The sequence below is a fragment of the Hyposmocoma kahamanoa genome, unplaced genomic scaffold, assembly GCF_003589595.1.
Source record: "Hyposmocoma kahamanoa isolate Upper Pololo Valley unplaced genomic scaffold, ASM358959v1 80, whole genome shotgun sequence".
NCBI classification, from domain to species: domain Eukaryota; kingdom Metazoa; phylum Arthropoda; class Insecta; order Lepidoptera; family Cosmopterigidae; genus Hyposmocoma; species Hyposmocoma kahamanoa.
In genome coordinates, this window is record NW_020654051.1 from 1,394,654 (window position 1) to 1,408,034 (window position 13,381).

Here is a 13,381-nt window from a genome sequence, read left to right on the forward strand (position 1 = left end):
AACATTACATTGTGGTAAATAGAACATACAGCCTGAAAAATGATTCCTCGATTTCTTATTCAACCAGGTTTCTAATTGAACGAAAGTTTAAATCTTAAGATCTGGCAGTATGGCTTAAAAGCCTTAGCCTGTCCTAAAGGATGGAAAATTCAGCCAGGTTACAAAATTAAACAGCATTTTTTATTGAATTTTATATTACTTCACAATAACAAGTGCAAATAAACTTAAATATGTAAACTACATCCTTTTTCTAGTTTTGTAGAAGGACAGTCAGCTATGCAACATTCTTCAGCGATGGATCTTTCTTTATAACAGATCTCAAGTTAGGGCGCTTGTGTACTTTTCTCTCGTGTTTCAGCATCTTCCTTCTGTCAACATTTGATACATGTTTTAATTGGACACTCCAAATCAGTAGTATGAATGGAGAGAATAATAACATACGGCTTAGTCGATGAATGGCCAATTCGCAAAATGGCTACCAGTCTAGGAAAGCCCAATTCGCAAAATGACTATTTCGATATAGGCCCAATTCGCAAAATGGCCAATTCGATATAGGCCTAATTCGCAAAATGGCTAATTCGACAAAGGCCTACTTCCTAAAAGGCCCAATTATAAAAACGGCCAATTCTTAAAATGGCTAATCTGCAAAATTTATTTTGCCCTTGCGTGAGGGATATTTGAAAATCGTAGTAATTATTTTCAATGGGATTTTATTCTAAAAGTCGCGCGTTAAAAAGTTTTTAATACATTTTCATATAATCTTATCCATGTTTGTGACTTTTGAGTTTCTTTTGTATTATTTTATTTGTGACAACTTTCATAATGGAAGAAAACACATTTATTTTCGACAAAAATCAAAAAGGTAATGAAACGTTATTACTAAATGGATACAGGTATAATAAAAGAAACAGGACAAATAAAAATCAAAGTACGTTTTGGAGATGTGCTAATAAAAATGAGTGTAGTGGATCTATAACTATAGATTCTACCAGAACAAGGATACTAAGAGCACCCCGACACGTCTGTGAACCTGACCCAGACAAAAACCAAATTTTTATCAAAATGAGTGAACTCAAAAACAAAATATGGGGCCAATAAAGGGAATTTTCGATAAAGAACTGGATAATATGTCAGGAACTATAGTTACTAAGCTTCCATATTTTCACACTAAAAAAGATTCTCTTTATAACGCCAGGAAAAAATTTTTACATGCACGTAGATTAACATTCCAGAATTTAGAAGATGTGTATGTCCCAGAAGGATTGGCAGAAAATTTTCTTGTAGCCGAAGATGGGAGCACAGATAAAATAATAGCTTTTGCTTCGAAATTTATCGAAAAAGATTATACATCGTGCCTCAAAAATGTGCTTATACGGTGATGGTACATTCAAATGTGTTTCTCGTCCTTTTTACCAATTATACACCATCCATATTGACATAGGTTCCGACGAAAATACCACAAATATTGTTCCAATTATATATTCTCTTCTTCCGGACAAGACTCAACTCAAGTATACGCGACTTTTTAAATTATTCAAAGATCGGCTTGGACTAAATATAAAAAAATTTAAATGTGATTATGAGGTGGCGGTAATGAATGCCGTTAGCGAAATTTACCCGGACGCAAAGGTAACCGGTTGTTACTTTCATTACCAGCAGGCTATTTGGAAAAAAGCAAAGGAAATGGGTTTAACTAATTGTAAGGAAAATAGAAGAGTCATTCGGATAGCCGCCGTCATGCCTCTTTTGCCCCCACGTTTTATACCGGAAGGATGGCAAATCATTTATGGGAAGATAGAAAGTCTGTCTTATGCAATGAAAGATTTCCAAAAATATTTAGAGAGACAATGGCACCGCCTGACCCCAACTTTATTAAGTTGTGCTGGTCAACGCCACCGGACCACCAATGCTATTGAAGGTTGGCATCATCTAATAGTCTGTGGTTGGCATCGCCGCCTAAATGTCATCATTCCGAAACGTCCCAGCTTATTTCACTTCATCCACAAAATACGAGGGGAATCAAAGCATTTTGACGTAAAAATTAAGAAAACATTATTTGAAAAGCAAAGAAAAAATCGGGCAAATAGAGACATTATGTTTGATAAAAAATACAAACATATTGTAACAAAACTAAAAAGGCACGAGATAACGGTGCAGGACTTTTTCAAGAAAATTATTTATTTACAGTTTTTAATGTAGTGTGTATCCTTTTTCTCTGATTATTTTTACTTATTTTATTTATTTTATTTTAATTATTTCATTTATTTTATTTTCTTTATTTTGTTTTATTTGTTTTTTTTTTCAATAATATAATAGTGCGCACTTGACCTCCATCTCAACTGATGGAAAGTGACGATGAGGTCGACGATAGAGCAAGCACACTTAAATAATGTCTAATCACTCTCGCCTTGAAAAGGCCCAAATTATAACGCTCAGGAAATAAGTCAGAAGGCATGGAAATCTACACCATAGCAGTTCGCCATATAAATGTGGAAACATAACGAATCTTTGGAATGTATATTCCAAAACACGTTTAATTTGTGTATTTTCTTTATTTTGTGTTTTTTTTAATTTCATTTATAAACGTAGAATTTGTACAGTATTTTTTTATTCGATAACATGCGGAAATCGGAAACCATAGAAGATACAAGGATTCTGTTTTAGGACCCATTGAGTTTCTTTATGTGAAAACGATTTTGGCAAAGTCAATTTTTTGGTTAAGCGTAAGTTGCCCTAAAAAATTAATAAAATTGAATATAATTGTCTTTTAGTGCTTATCGACTCAGTTTCATAAAGGGATCGTTTTAATGTTTGGGACGAAAAAATCGGGACAGCAGAAGTTGGTAATATTAACTTAATAACATTATATTAAATGTGACCAACTTCTGCTGTCAAGATTCTTTTTTTCAATACAATAAAATCATTGTTATAAGAAACTGAGTTTATCAATTTTATTCATTTTGCATAAAAAATCCATTGACTTTTGCTTGTTCTAATGATATTTTTTTTAATTGTTATTGTAAAGATGATGAAAATGTAAACAACTATTCTATTTATAAAGACCAACTCTCAGAGTTTCTTGCTCATTCTTCAGTAGTAGAGCGTACCTAATCAATGATGATTTTGTTCAGTATTCGTTTAGTGGTAAAATTTTTGTTTTTTTTTGGTGTCAAGGTGCGAAAATAAATATCCTGAAATTCATTTATGCAGTAATTATTTCAACCTCTAGGCTATACGCGCATTTTCACAATTGGCCATTTCAAGAATTGGCCATTTTAAGAATTGGCCTTATCAAGAATGGGCCATTCCAAGAATCAGCCATTTCGAGAATTGGCCGTTTGTAGAATTAGTCCATTGGAGAGTTAGCCATATTCAGAACTAGTCATTCCGCGAAATAGCCCTCATTTTAGCTAGTAGCCATTTTGCGAATTGGCCATTCATCGACTAAGCCTAACATACATACATAAATTAGAGAGAATATTAACATTGTAAATGTAATAAATTAGGGCATTCCATTTTAACTATGCATCTTTTATATGCAGAATAGTGTAATGATATCTCATTTGAAACATTTTGTATGGGCACTGTTGGTGTTGATTCATGCTTTGGATTGTATGAAAATGACACTGAAAACTAACATTTTTAATTTGGTCTATTTTTTATTGTTTGTTTCTGATAGATTAGACCTTAAACACGTTTACTTCTAATCATTTTTCTTCAGGGGCCGATAATTTCCAAGAAAGTTAGACTGCAAAGTCTATCTAGCTGGCTGGGTTTCTTAACCTTTTTCTAATCATGGACCCTTCTCAAAATGTCAAAGAGCCCACAGACCCTTTCCGAAAAGGTAAAAAACTAGTCAAATCAAATCATTTATTTCTTTGTGATACACAGGTTATAAAGTTGTTACAAGAATGAATTTTGAATCACTGTAATCCGCCTTATGGCATACAAAGTTTTCTTAGTTTTAGTAATTCTCATGCAATAATTTGTAATAATATTATAATCATGCAGTCCAATTAATGCAACCTAATACTAATGAAACATAATAACAATAGTAAAATAATCAATAACAAATTTAATAATATGTAATGTAAATTTTATAAGAAATCTTCAACATTATAGAATGTCCTATCATTTAGGAAATTAAATAATAATTTCTTAAATTCTGCACAATCGTTGCAATTCCTAATTTCAAGTGGAAGTTTGTTACATACCTTCGTAGCCATTACTATTACACTCTTTTGAAGTAGAGCAGTTTTACATGATCTACTTTTCAGTTGATGAGAACGGCGGGCTCGTGTGACGAATTCAAATAAATGAAGATGACGATTCACGAAAAGTGAAATTTCAAATATATATAAGCATGGTAGAGTCAGTATTTTAAAATTTTTTAAATGTGGTTAACAGTTATCTGTTTTTTTAAAGCCGCATATAGCCCGAATACATCTCTTTTGGGGTTTGAATATGCATTCAATGTGCGGTGCATTTCCCCAAAAACTAGTTTAGCTTGTACTGGCATAAATTGTTTGCGATTATACTTTACTTAATTACATATGAATAGTTAGTGTGACGGTTGCTGTCACGTTATATTAGGTAGGCTCGCCATGGCCCACCGCCATTCATTACAGGATCCCTGATGGAGGAATTAGTCAAAATTTAATCCAAATTTTTCAGTGTTATCAAACTGTCTGAATGACTTAACTCCTACAGGGAGCTTTGGTTACTTGCACAAATCACATCTAAGAACTTCAAGTATAAGGCAGTAATTGAAATTTAACTTGCCTGGTAGCAAAAGCTTTATCACAATAATTGCACAGATGAGTCATCAGTTTGGTGTGGAAATTGGCTATGTGATCTCGTAAAACCTGTAATAAAATTTAGAAATTGAGTTTTAGGGTACTTGTAGTTTAGGTAAATATACTCAGTCCATTTAGATCTGTGATTATAAGTAACATACCTGCTTGAATCTGAAACTCCGTGGGCACAGTTTGCAATGAAATTTTGGTGGTTCGTGTGTCTTCCGATGTTTCCACAATGTAGACTTGCAAGTGAATGTACAGGAGCAAATGTTGCATTGAAATGGACGGTCTCCTGTGTGCCAACGTTCATGTATCTGTATGTCGTATCGCGTGAATGCTGAGAAGCTACAGTATCTACATTTGTGGGGACGTTCTCCTTTATGGTGGGTTAATCTGTGGTGTAAGAAAAACAATTATAATCCAAGCACTTTTTTTTTATTAACCTATATTATATTGACATTCATAAATTACTTAAACTATAACGTCAGAGCATCCTGAAGACGCATGGGTCTCCCCTAGCTCTATCCATCTGGCTATGTCCCTTGTTAGCCTAGTCCATAGAGGTCCATCTATTTTTTTAAAGTCGTCGGACCATCTTTTAAAGGGACGACCTCTTTTACTCTTGGTGTTTTCTCTTGGTAGCCATTCTTTTACCTTTCTGGTCCACTTTTCTATTTTTTCCCTGTACATGTGGTCAGTCCACTTCCACTTTAGCGTTTTGATTTTTGTGGTGGCATCCTCCAATTTGGTGGGCCTTTGTGTGTCTGTAGCTCTGTTTTTGTCTCTTAGAGAGAATCCGAGCATACTTCTCTCCATTCCTCTTTGACAGGTTGTGAGTTTCTCATAGTGTTTACTAGTCAATGCCCATGTTTGGCATCCATAGGTCAAAATTGGGAGGATGCAGATGTTTCTATTGATGCTTTCTCTTTGCTGCCACAGGATAGCGCTTGTTTTTAAATGTCTTTGAGTGACCAATATCGGTTCCAAGAGTTGGTAACCCTTTTTTCTATTTCTTGCTCAGTTTGATCACTATACTAATTGGCCCAGATAAATGTAGGACCTACATAATCAATGTATTCTCCATCTACAGTTAGAGGTTTTTCAGATATGTTAGTCATTACTTTGGTTTTTGCTTTATTAATGGTTAACCCCACTTCTTTGCTTATAGTTTGCAATGCCTTGGATCATGTATTGTAGGGAAACAGGATCGTGGAAAATATTACTAAATCGTCAGCAAACCTTAGATTGAACCTTTCGATAAATGGGAAATCAGCGAAGTTCGTAGACTGGGGAAAAAAGAGCACAAGAAAGAGAAGACCCATACTGATAAAAATTACCCTCGCATGGAGGAGAATAGAAATATTAAAAAACAATAAAAATTTTCCCACAAATGTTTACGCATCTGAAGATTTCCCAAAGGACATACTTGAAATAAAAAAACAACTAAAACTTAAACAACAGGAACAAGTCAAGAAAGGAAATCTGGCTCTTATTCGATATGATAAACTCATAATCAAGGAAAGGAATCACAAGGAAAAGGGAAACGAGAAAAGGTTGCCGTCAAAAACACCAACACAAACGAATAACGAAAATAAGGACAGCCCAAGACGTGTGGCCCCAAATAAAAATAAAATAAATAAAAGAAACGCCTTTGAATTTATGAATCGACCCAGATCGAGCACTCTGCCTGGAAGTCAATAGCAATCAACACGCACCGACAACCGGAAGATCAAATACCATATAAAAGAGTTAGAGAACATCACAAATAATACTAAAGGTTCCAAGACGATTGGTCCCCGTGCAACGACAGACCACAACTTCCCGGCGAAAACAAAACAAGAAATTTACGTCGCTACACTTAATGCTTTGACACTTAGAACAGAGGAAAGGCTAATTGAATCAGAAGACGCACTGAAAAGTATAAAATGGGACATATTAGGATTGAGCGAGGTGAGAAGGTTAGAAAACACAACGGAAGAACACAAAGATTACGTTCTGTTCTACAAAGGAACTACCAAAGTCCGATATGGGGTTGGCTTCATGGTTAAAAGCCACCTGAAAAGATTTATTATAGAATTTAAGGGAATCACCGAAAGAATTGCAGTCGTCAACATAAGTATACCAGGCTCCAAGGAAATCTTGTCCATCACTCAAATATACGCACCAACAGAAACTAGCAACGATAGTCTAAAAGATAAATTTTATGAAGAACTCTCAGAAACCCTACAAGACGCAAACAAACATGTGGTGGTTATGGGCGACTTTAAAGGCAGAATCGGAACACAAAACCCAGGCGAAGAATCAGTGATAGGGAAATTTGGCGTGGGGAAGAGGAGCGAAAACAAAAGAACAAAACCTCTCTCTCTCTCTACATGAATAGTTATTTTAAGAAAAAACAAGCAAAGAATTCCCCGTTCCTGCTCAGAAACACGCGTGCTGGCCTTCGTAGTCACCGTTTCACTACCTGCCGCATTCCATCGCGTACTAAAAGGTTCGGTGGCTCCTTTCTTTGCCGCACGGTTGACAAATGGAACTCCCTTCCGGCACGTCTTCCCTCCCTCTTATGATATGGGGTCCTTCAAACGAGGCGTGAAGAGGCATATTGTAGGCAGGCAGGGTGGAGGTGGCAAGTGCAGTGAGGGTTTCATCGCTGCACTAGGTTCCTTCGCGTTTGGATACCACTTTCCACTTAACATCAGGTGGAGTGGAGTCGTTTGCCTGTCATGTATAAAAAAAAATAAAAAAAAGAGCTATTCAAGAGCAAGAAGGACAAACAAAATTTAAAACAGATCACTAAGATAAGTATTTTATAAGATAAGTATATTTTAATTGCCTCCGTGGCCGAACGGTTACCGTGCCGGACTGCCACACAGAGGTCCCAGGTTCGATTCCCGGGCCGGGAGAAATGTTTGTATGGCCTACATTTATTTCTCTCGTGAGTTTGGGTGTAATTTGTGGTTGTCTATGTGTGTGTCCATGGCACCCGTGACACAGGGTTTCCCTAGTGCGGGGCTATGTTGAGTGTGAGCGTTATTATTATTATTATAGAAATAAGCCACGCCATAAAAAAGGATAAATCACGACACCGAATCGAATGCATAAAACAACATGTTATGTAGACAGGTGGAATAAGGAAGGCCCTGAAAGAGTTACAAGAGTCCAAAGAGTGGATCCCAAAAATGAAAAACAAAGCTAACCTCCAAGAGACAAAGAGGAACAGAATACTAGACGTAGCAACAGATTTCTTCCAAACCCTATATGCCAAAGATGCGGCGGACGACTTGGAGATTGAACTAGAAGACCTAAACAAAGAAAGTATACGACCGATTCTAGAGAGTGAAGTCACTGTTGCTATCTTGTCCCAGAAAAATGTCGAAGCACCAGGTCCAGACAGTATAACAAATGAACAAATGAAGAGCAACCTCTCAGGTACGGTCAAGAGTCTAACTAAGTTATACAACTCTACAGTCGAATCAGAATTTATCCCCTCACAATGGACAAACAGTACCATCATACTTATACACAAGAAAGGAGACATGAATAACTACCGCCCCATAAGTTTGATGTCGAATGTGTACAACGTATTTTCTAAGATCATCCTAAACCGAATCGCGAAAAGGCTAGATGAAGAGCAACCAAAGAACAAGCAGGTTTCAGGTCAGGCTTCTCCACCTTAGACCATAAACCAAGCACATGAAAAGGAGTAATACTACTTGAACAATGAAGAAATGTTACCGTGCTCTTTCAATCTCAACAGTAAAAGCCAACATAAGAGAGAAAACAGTCCAAATTTTGGCACAAACAAGTTTATTTATGATGTTATGGGTGTACCTGTGCCTTTTAAGCCTGCCTATTGTCTTCAGCTTACTTCCGCACACCTCACACATGAAGTTGCAGGAGCGAAGGCACACGTGTCCTGTAAACTCGGCCTGTTGATTCAAATTAATATTTTTGTTTTAACTCCTATATAGATGACATTTGCGGTAGTGCTTTTGTTTGGTAGACAGAACTTAATATGTGTTATAGTCTGTCTTTTTTGAAGATGGAGTAAATGCGCAAAAGTGTTGCCCACTTGTAAGTAGTAGTGCAAGCACGATAGGGCGCGACTAACGCGAGAGCGACAAAAAGTGCGAGATGCTGTTAGTCTGGCATAGAGATCTCGCACTCGCGCAAGTCGCGGCTTGTCGTGCTGACCATGCAGGCAATGTATACAGGCTTTAGTATTGAATGCTGGTTACGCTTGTGCAATACAAAGCCGAATTTGTTTCATTTGAATCAACATTGGCCCATTATCCGTCCAACTGCTGGGCACAGGTTCACTTGAATTGTCAAGTTTTGAAATTTCATACATGCATGCACTACATTTAGAACTATGTCCATTAAAAATACAAAGGGGACATATTTGAAAGTTTTTCATTTCAATTTTATATACAGAATGAAATCCGCCTGTCTTTATTAAAATGTATATGATTAAAAATTTATTATCATACTAGAAGGCCATCTGTCGAAATAATAATAATAATAACGCACACACTCGACATTTCCCTAGTGCGGGGAAACCCTGTGTCGCGGGTGCCATGGACACACAAATAGACAATTACAAATTACACCCAAACTCACGAGACAAATAAATGTAGGCTATACAAATATTTCTCCCGGCCCGGGAATCGAACCTAGGACCTCTGCATGGCAGTCCGGCATGGTAACCGTTCGGCCACGGAGGCAGTTAATAAAAATGCAAGACAAAAACGCAATTAGTAATCATTAGAACGTCGTAACATTCACAATTGGGACATATTTAGCAAAATTTTACCACATTTCACAATGTAACAATAAACTATCGACAACAACTACATGACTATTTAAAATTTCATGAAAACTGGCAACCCAGCAGATGTCATTTTACTCCTTCTTCAAAAAAGAATTTAATTATTGATAACAAGCTAGTCTACAGAATAAAAACATTACACTTGCCTCATTTTGGAAAGTATTATTACATTCCTTACACCTCCACTCCCTAACAATCTGTGATACTTTCTCTACAAAATAACTATTATGATGTTTCTTGTGTGCTGGAGGATTAGTATTAACTAAATCCTCTATTTCTTGTTCATTAACTGAAACAGTTAAAATGTGCATATCTATTAGATGACAAGTTTACAAAAAATATTGTGGAGAGCCAGGAAATAATTTAAAATAAATTGCTATTCCCCCATTACGTGTCTCTCTTTTCTGGTGAAATAAGTAGAGCTATGCTGTCATGAGATCACTGATTTATTTTCTTGAGTGAAAATTGATGAAAAATTCTCTGTACACTGCCTCCATTGCCGACACAGGGTTACAGGGTTTCCCTAGAGCGGGGTTATGAGGGTGTGTGTTATATTTTATTATAAAACCTTTACGACCCTACTCAGACCCCTTAGGAAGGACTCCATACTGTATTTTTACGAGAATACCCTGACAAGGAGTTCATTCCACAACCTGTATGTGGGAGAAAGCTCCTGTTCAGTATGTGATCAAACCAGGTTGAAAAGTTGCAATTTTTAAGTTAGCCCAGATAGTGTTAATTGATAGTGTCGAACTATAGATTCTTAAATATACTTCATGACCTATATTTGTATACCTATTTCACATTCCTTTTGCAATCTCCACTGGGTGATCTCAGCTGTTTTCTTAAGGTTCACAGCTGTTTGGAGGTTCTCCATACAAGTATTGCAGATGTGCTGCGGTTTTCCATCATTCACTAGGACCTGAAAACAACAAATTTTTATTTCCACTAAAGTAACGGAATCTTAGAATGAAACAGAAAACATTCTAGAGAGGGCCTTTGCCAAAAACACAGAGCATAATTATTATTAATAATTTTGTAATATTTTTAAGCAGAATTATTATCTATTACTCTTATTTTTGACATATTATATACAGCATACAGTCACTTGTCACTAATGGTGTATAATATAGTTTTATACATTTTGCCAAGAAGACTATTATACAAGGGGTACAAAGTAAGCAAACCTCTATGCCTGTAACATATTTGATGTCTTTAGCAATGAATTGAGAATCATCGAGACCGCCGCAAATCTTTTGATCTCCTGGTCGAAGACAGAGCCTGCATGTTTTATGACATTTCTGTTGATTTACTATCTGCTTTATTGACCTGCAGTTTTGAATATAGCTGGTTAAAAGTTGGGTAAAAGCAAATTACTCCTTCCACAACATTATGAGCGCAATATTATCTATTCAAGACAACTAAATATTTTAAGCAACAGTGACAGATAACTTACACTGCAAGTTTTCGTTTTTCCTTCAAAACGCTGTTTCTTATTTGTCTAATATTGTCCACTTCGACTTTGTCAAGCTTTAATGTCATCAATTTCTGAGCTAGATATGCTGTGGCCATCGTATCGTATTCAATTTATCAAAACTTTAAAATGTTTAATTTATTAAAACAGTATAGCACGAATGTTAAATTGAAAACAAACAAACCCCGGCTTAGGGAGGGATATTCAACATCGACGATGTATGTAAATCCATTCGAAGTTTATCGTACGATACATTGGATCGATGGTCTGTGCATTGGATTGATTAGATGTTTTGATTTAAAATTCTGTTCGATCGATGCATAGATTTTTTTTTAGATAAAAACATGAAAATGAAATGAAACTATGAAAAGACTAGTGCCTCTGTATTTTAATTTGAAATTGTAAGTCCCTGCCATTAGGGTCGTATTTCCAGTATTTGTGTTTCCAGTGCAATCCTGACTTGAACATTGAGCACAGTTCTGGAATACGACCCTTATTTTATTTGTATTAACGATGCGTGACTTTGAATGATACTAATACTAATCATTCGAATGGGCAAATCATTCGAATAAGTCGAATCCAAGCACAATCATTCGACACTCGAGGTGAATGATTTATCAATACCGAATACCTTATCGGTTGGGTGCACGAGTCAAATGATTATTATATCGGAACACCTCATTCATCATGTCCATACCACAAAATATCCCTGTCCCCGTCACATTTACAGTGTATACCATATGTCAGAGAGGGCTAGATGATCACGAACAGAAATGCTCTATGGAATCTATGGATTAATACTACTAATTAGTAATGATGAGTTACTAATTTGTCATTCGAATGACACGATTAGCGATTACTAACGTGTCGAATATTGAAATCATTCACAATCGCGCATCGTTAATTTGTATTTGTAATCCTAATTTATTTCATACTTCTGTGAATGAACAATTGAATAAGTATCCGAACTTATTTGTCTATTTTAAACAGTATATCCAATCGCAAAAACCATTCCCTCAACGAATATGAATTTTCTTGAATTAAATATTTTGTCCACTTCACTACCTCGGAAAAACTTTCTTTGTCATTAGAAATCTTTGTCTCCTTCGCTTGTTCATGTTTCATTATAAGCAATCGCGTCAAACAGCAACTTTGCAGCCTTGCACAAGTAACTATCTATATTAATTTGATTTTTTTTACATATACAGCTACGTGTTACCCATGCAATACTATTTTTTTTAAGTTTCTGGCTTTTCTTGAATAGAATTCTTCCAATGTCCAGTAGTACTAAACTAACATACAGTATCATAAAATTAAACATGCCACTATAGCGACAGCATCATTCTATTGGTTGTTACTCTGCGTTCACTGTTGGGCTATAAAAGTTTTCGATGTTGAAAAAACATCGATGTTGAAAAAGCATCGATGTTTTCAAGCGATGCATCGAACTATATAGATGCAGGGTTTCGATGTTTTATGTCGAATGACAACATCGATATATTTTCTAAGTGGACACCCCTTCGAGTGGAATAAACACAGACTTTTTATTGTTTTGTACGGCTCTGGATACTTTGAATGTTTGAGTCAACAAACAGAAAACAAAATCAGTGCTGCCAGGCCCTTAAGTCGAAAATGAAATTACACAAGTTAAATTTTTTTCGTAAGTTTTTTTAAAGTGTAATCCTGGGTTCACGAGTTAAAACAAAGACAAGGCGCCGCGCATGCGCGCAAGTCTCTCCGCAACGCAAGCGGAAGACTCGTGAGCACCTTTGCGCGGAAGGCAGATTTCTATGCCGTGACCGTGTCCCAGCCAACGCAAGCAAGCGAAAAACGCAAACTCGTGCACCCGGTACTAGGTGTGAACGATATTTATTTTTTTCCATCCTCCAAGGTATTATGGGGAAATTCGAAACCATAGAAGATACAAGAAAACTGTATATGGCATAAATCTTAAATCTTTTTTCATGAAAATAATTTCAATTTTTTTGGTCAAGCGCGAGTTGTCCAACAATGAACAAAATTATTGCTGATCGACTCATTTTCATGTAAGGATCTTCACCGTATTGGACGAAAAAAATCGGGACAGCAAGTTGGTAAAATTTCATACAAACTGAATAAAATTGGACTAATTTTTTTTAATGCGTATGCGAATCGAATCAGTATGAATAACATGCGAATCAGCTGGCATTTAGCGTCGCTTGTTCGGTGTAGGACAAATTCTGAATTCGTTCGTGATTCCGTTCAGGTTCGTGATTTGGCACATTCGCTGTTCGACATCCT

The 13,381-nt window shown here is 36.2% G+C and overlaps 1 protein-coding gene across 1 annotated transcript; it reads right to left on the reverse strand.

Annotated features, from left to right (window-relative positions):
- Positions 1 to 230: 230 nt before the first annotated feature.
- Positions 231 to 11,296, reverse strand: LOC113233822 (zinc finger protein 260-like). Its single transcript, XM_026469038.1, has 8 exons — positions 11,084 to 11,296; positions 10,815 to 10,956; positions 10,423 to 10,549; positions 9,774 to 9,916; positions 8,631 to 8,728; positions 4,958 to 5,192; positions 4,783 to 4,865; positions 231 to 368 (listed from the first exon to the last, which is right to left on the reverse strand). Exons 1-8 carry the CDS (start codon positions 11,197 to 11,199, stop codon positions 275 to 277), a joined length of 1,038 nt encoding a protein of 345 aa, XP_026324823.1. The 5' UTR covers positions 11,200 to 11,296; the 3' UTR covers positions 231 to 274.
- Positions 11,297 to 13,381: the final 2,085 nt, after the last annotated feature.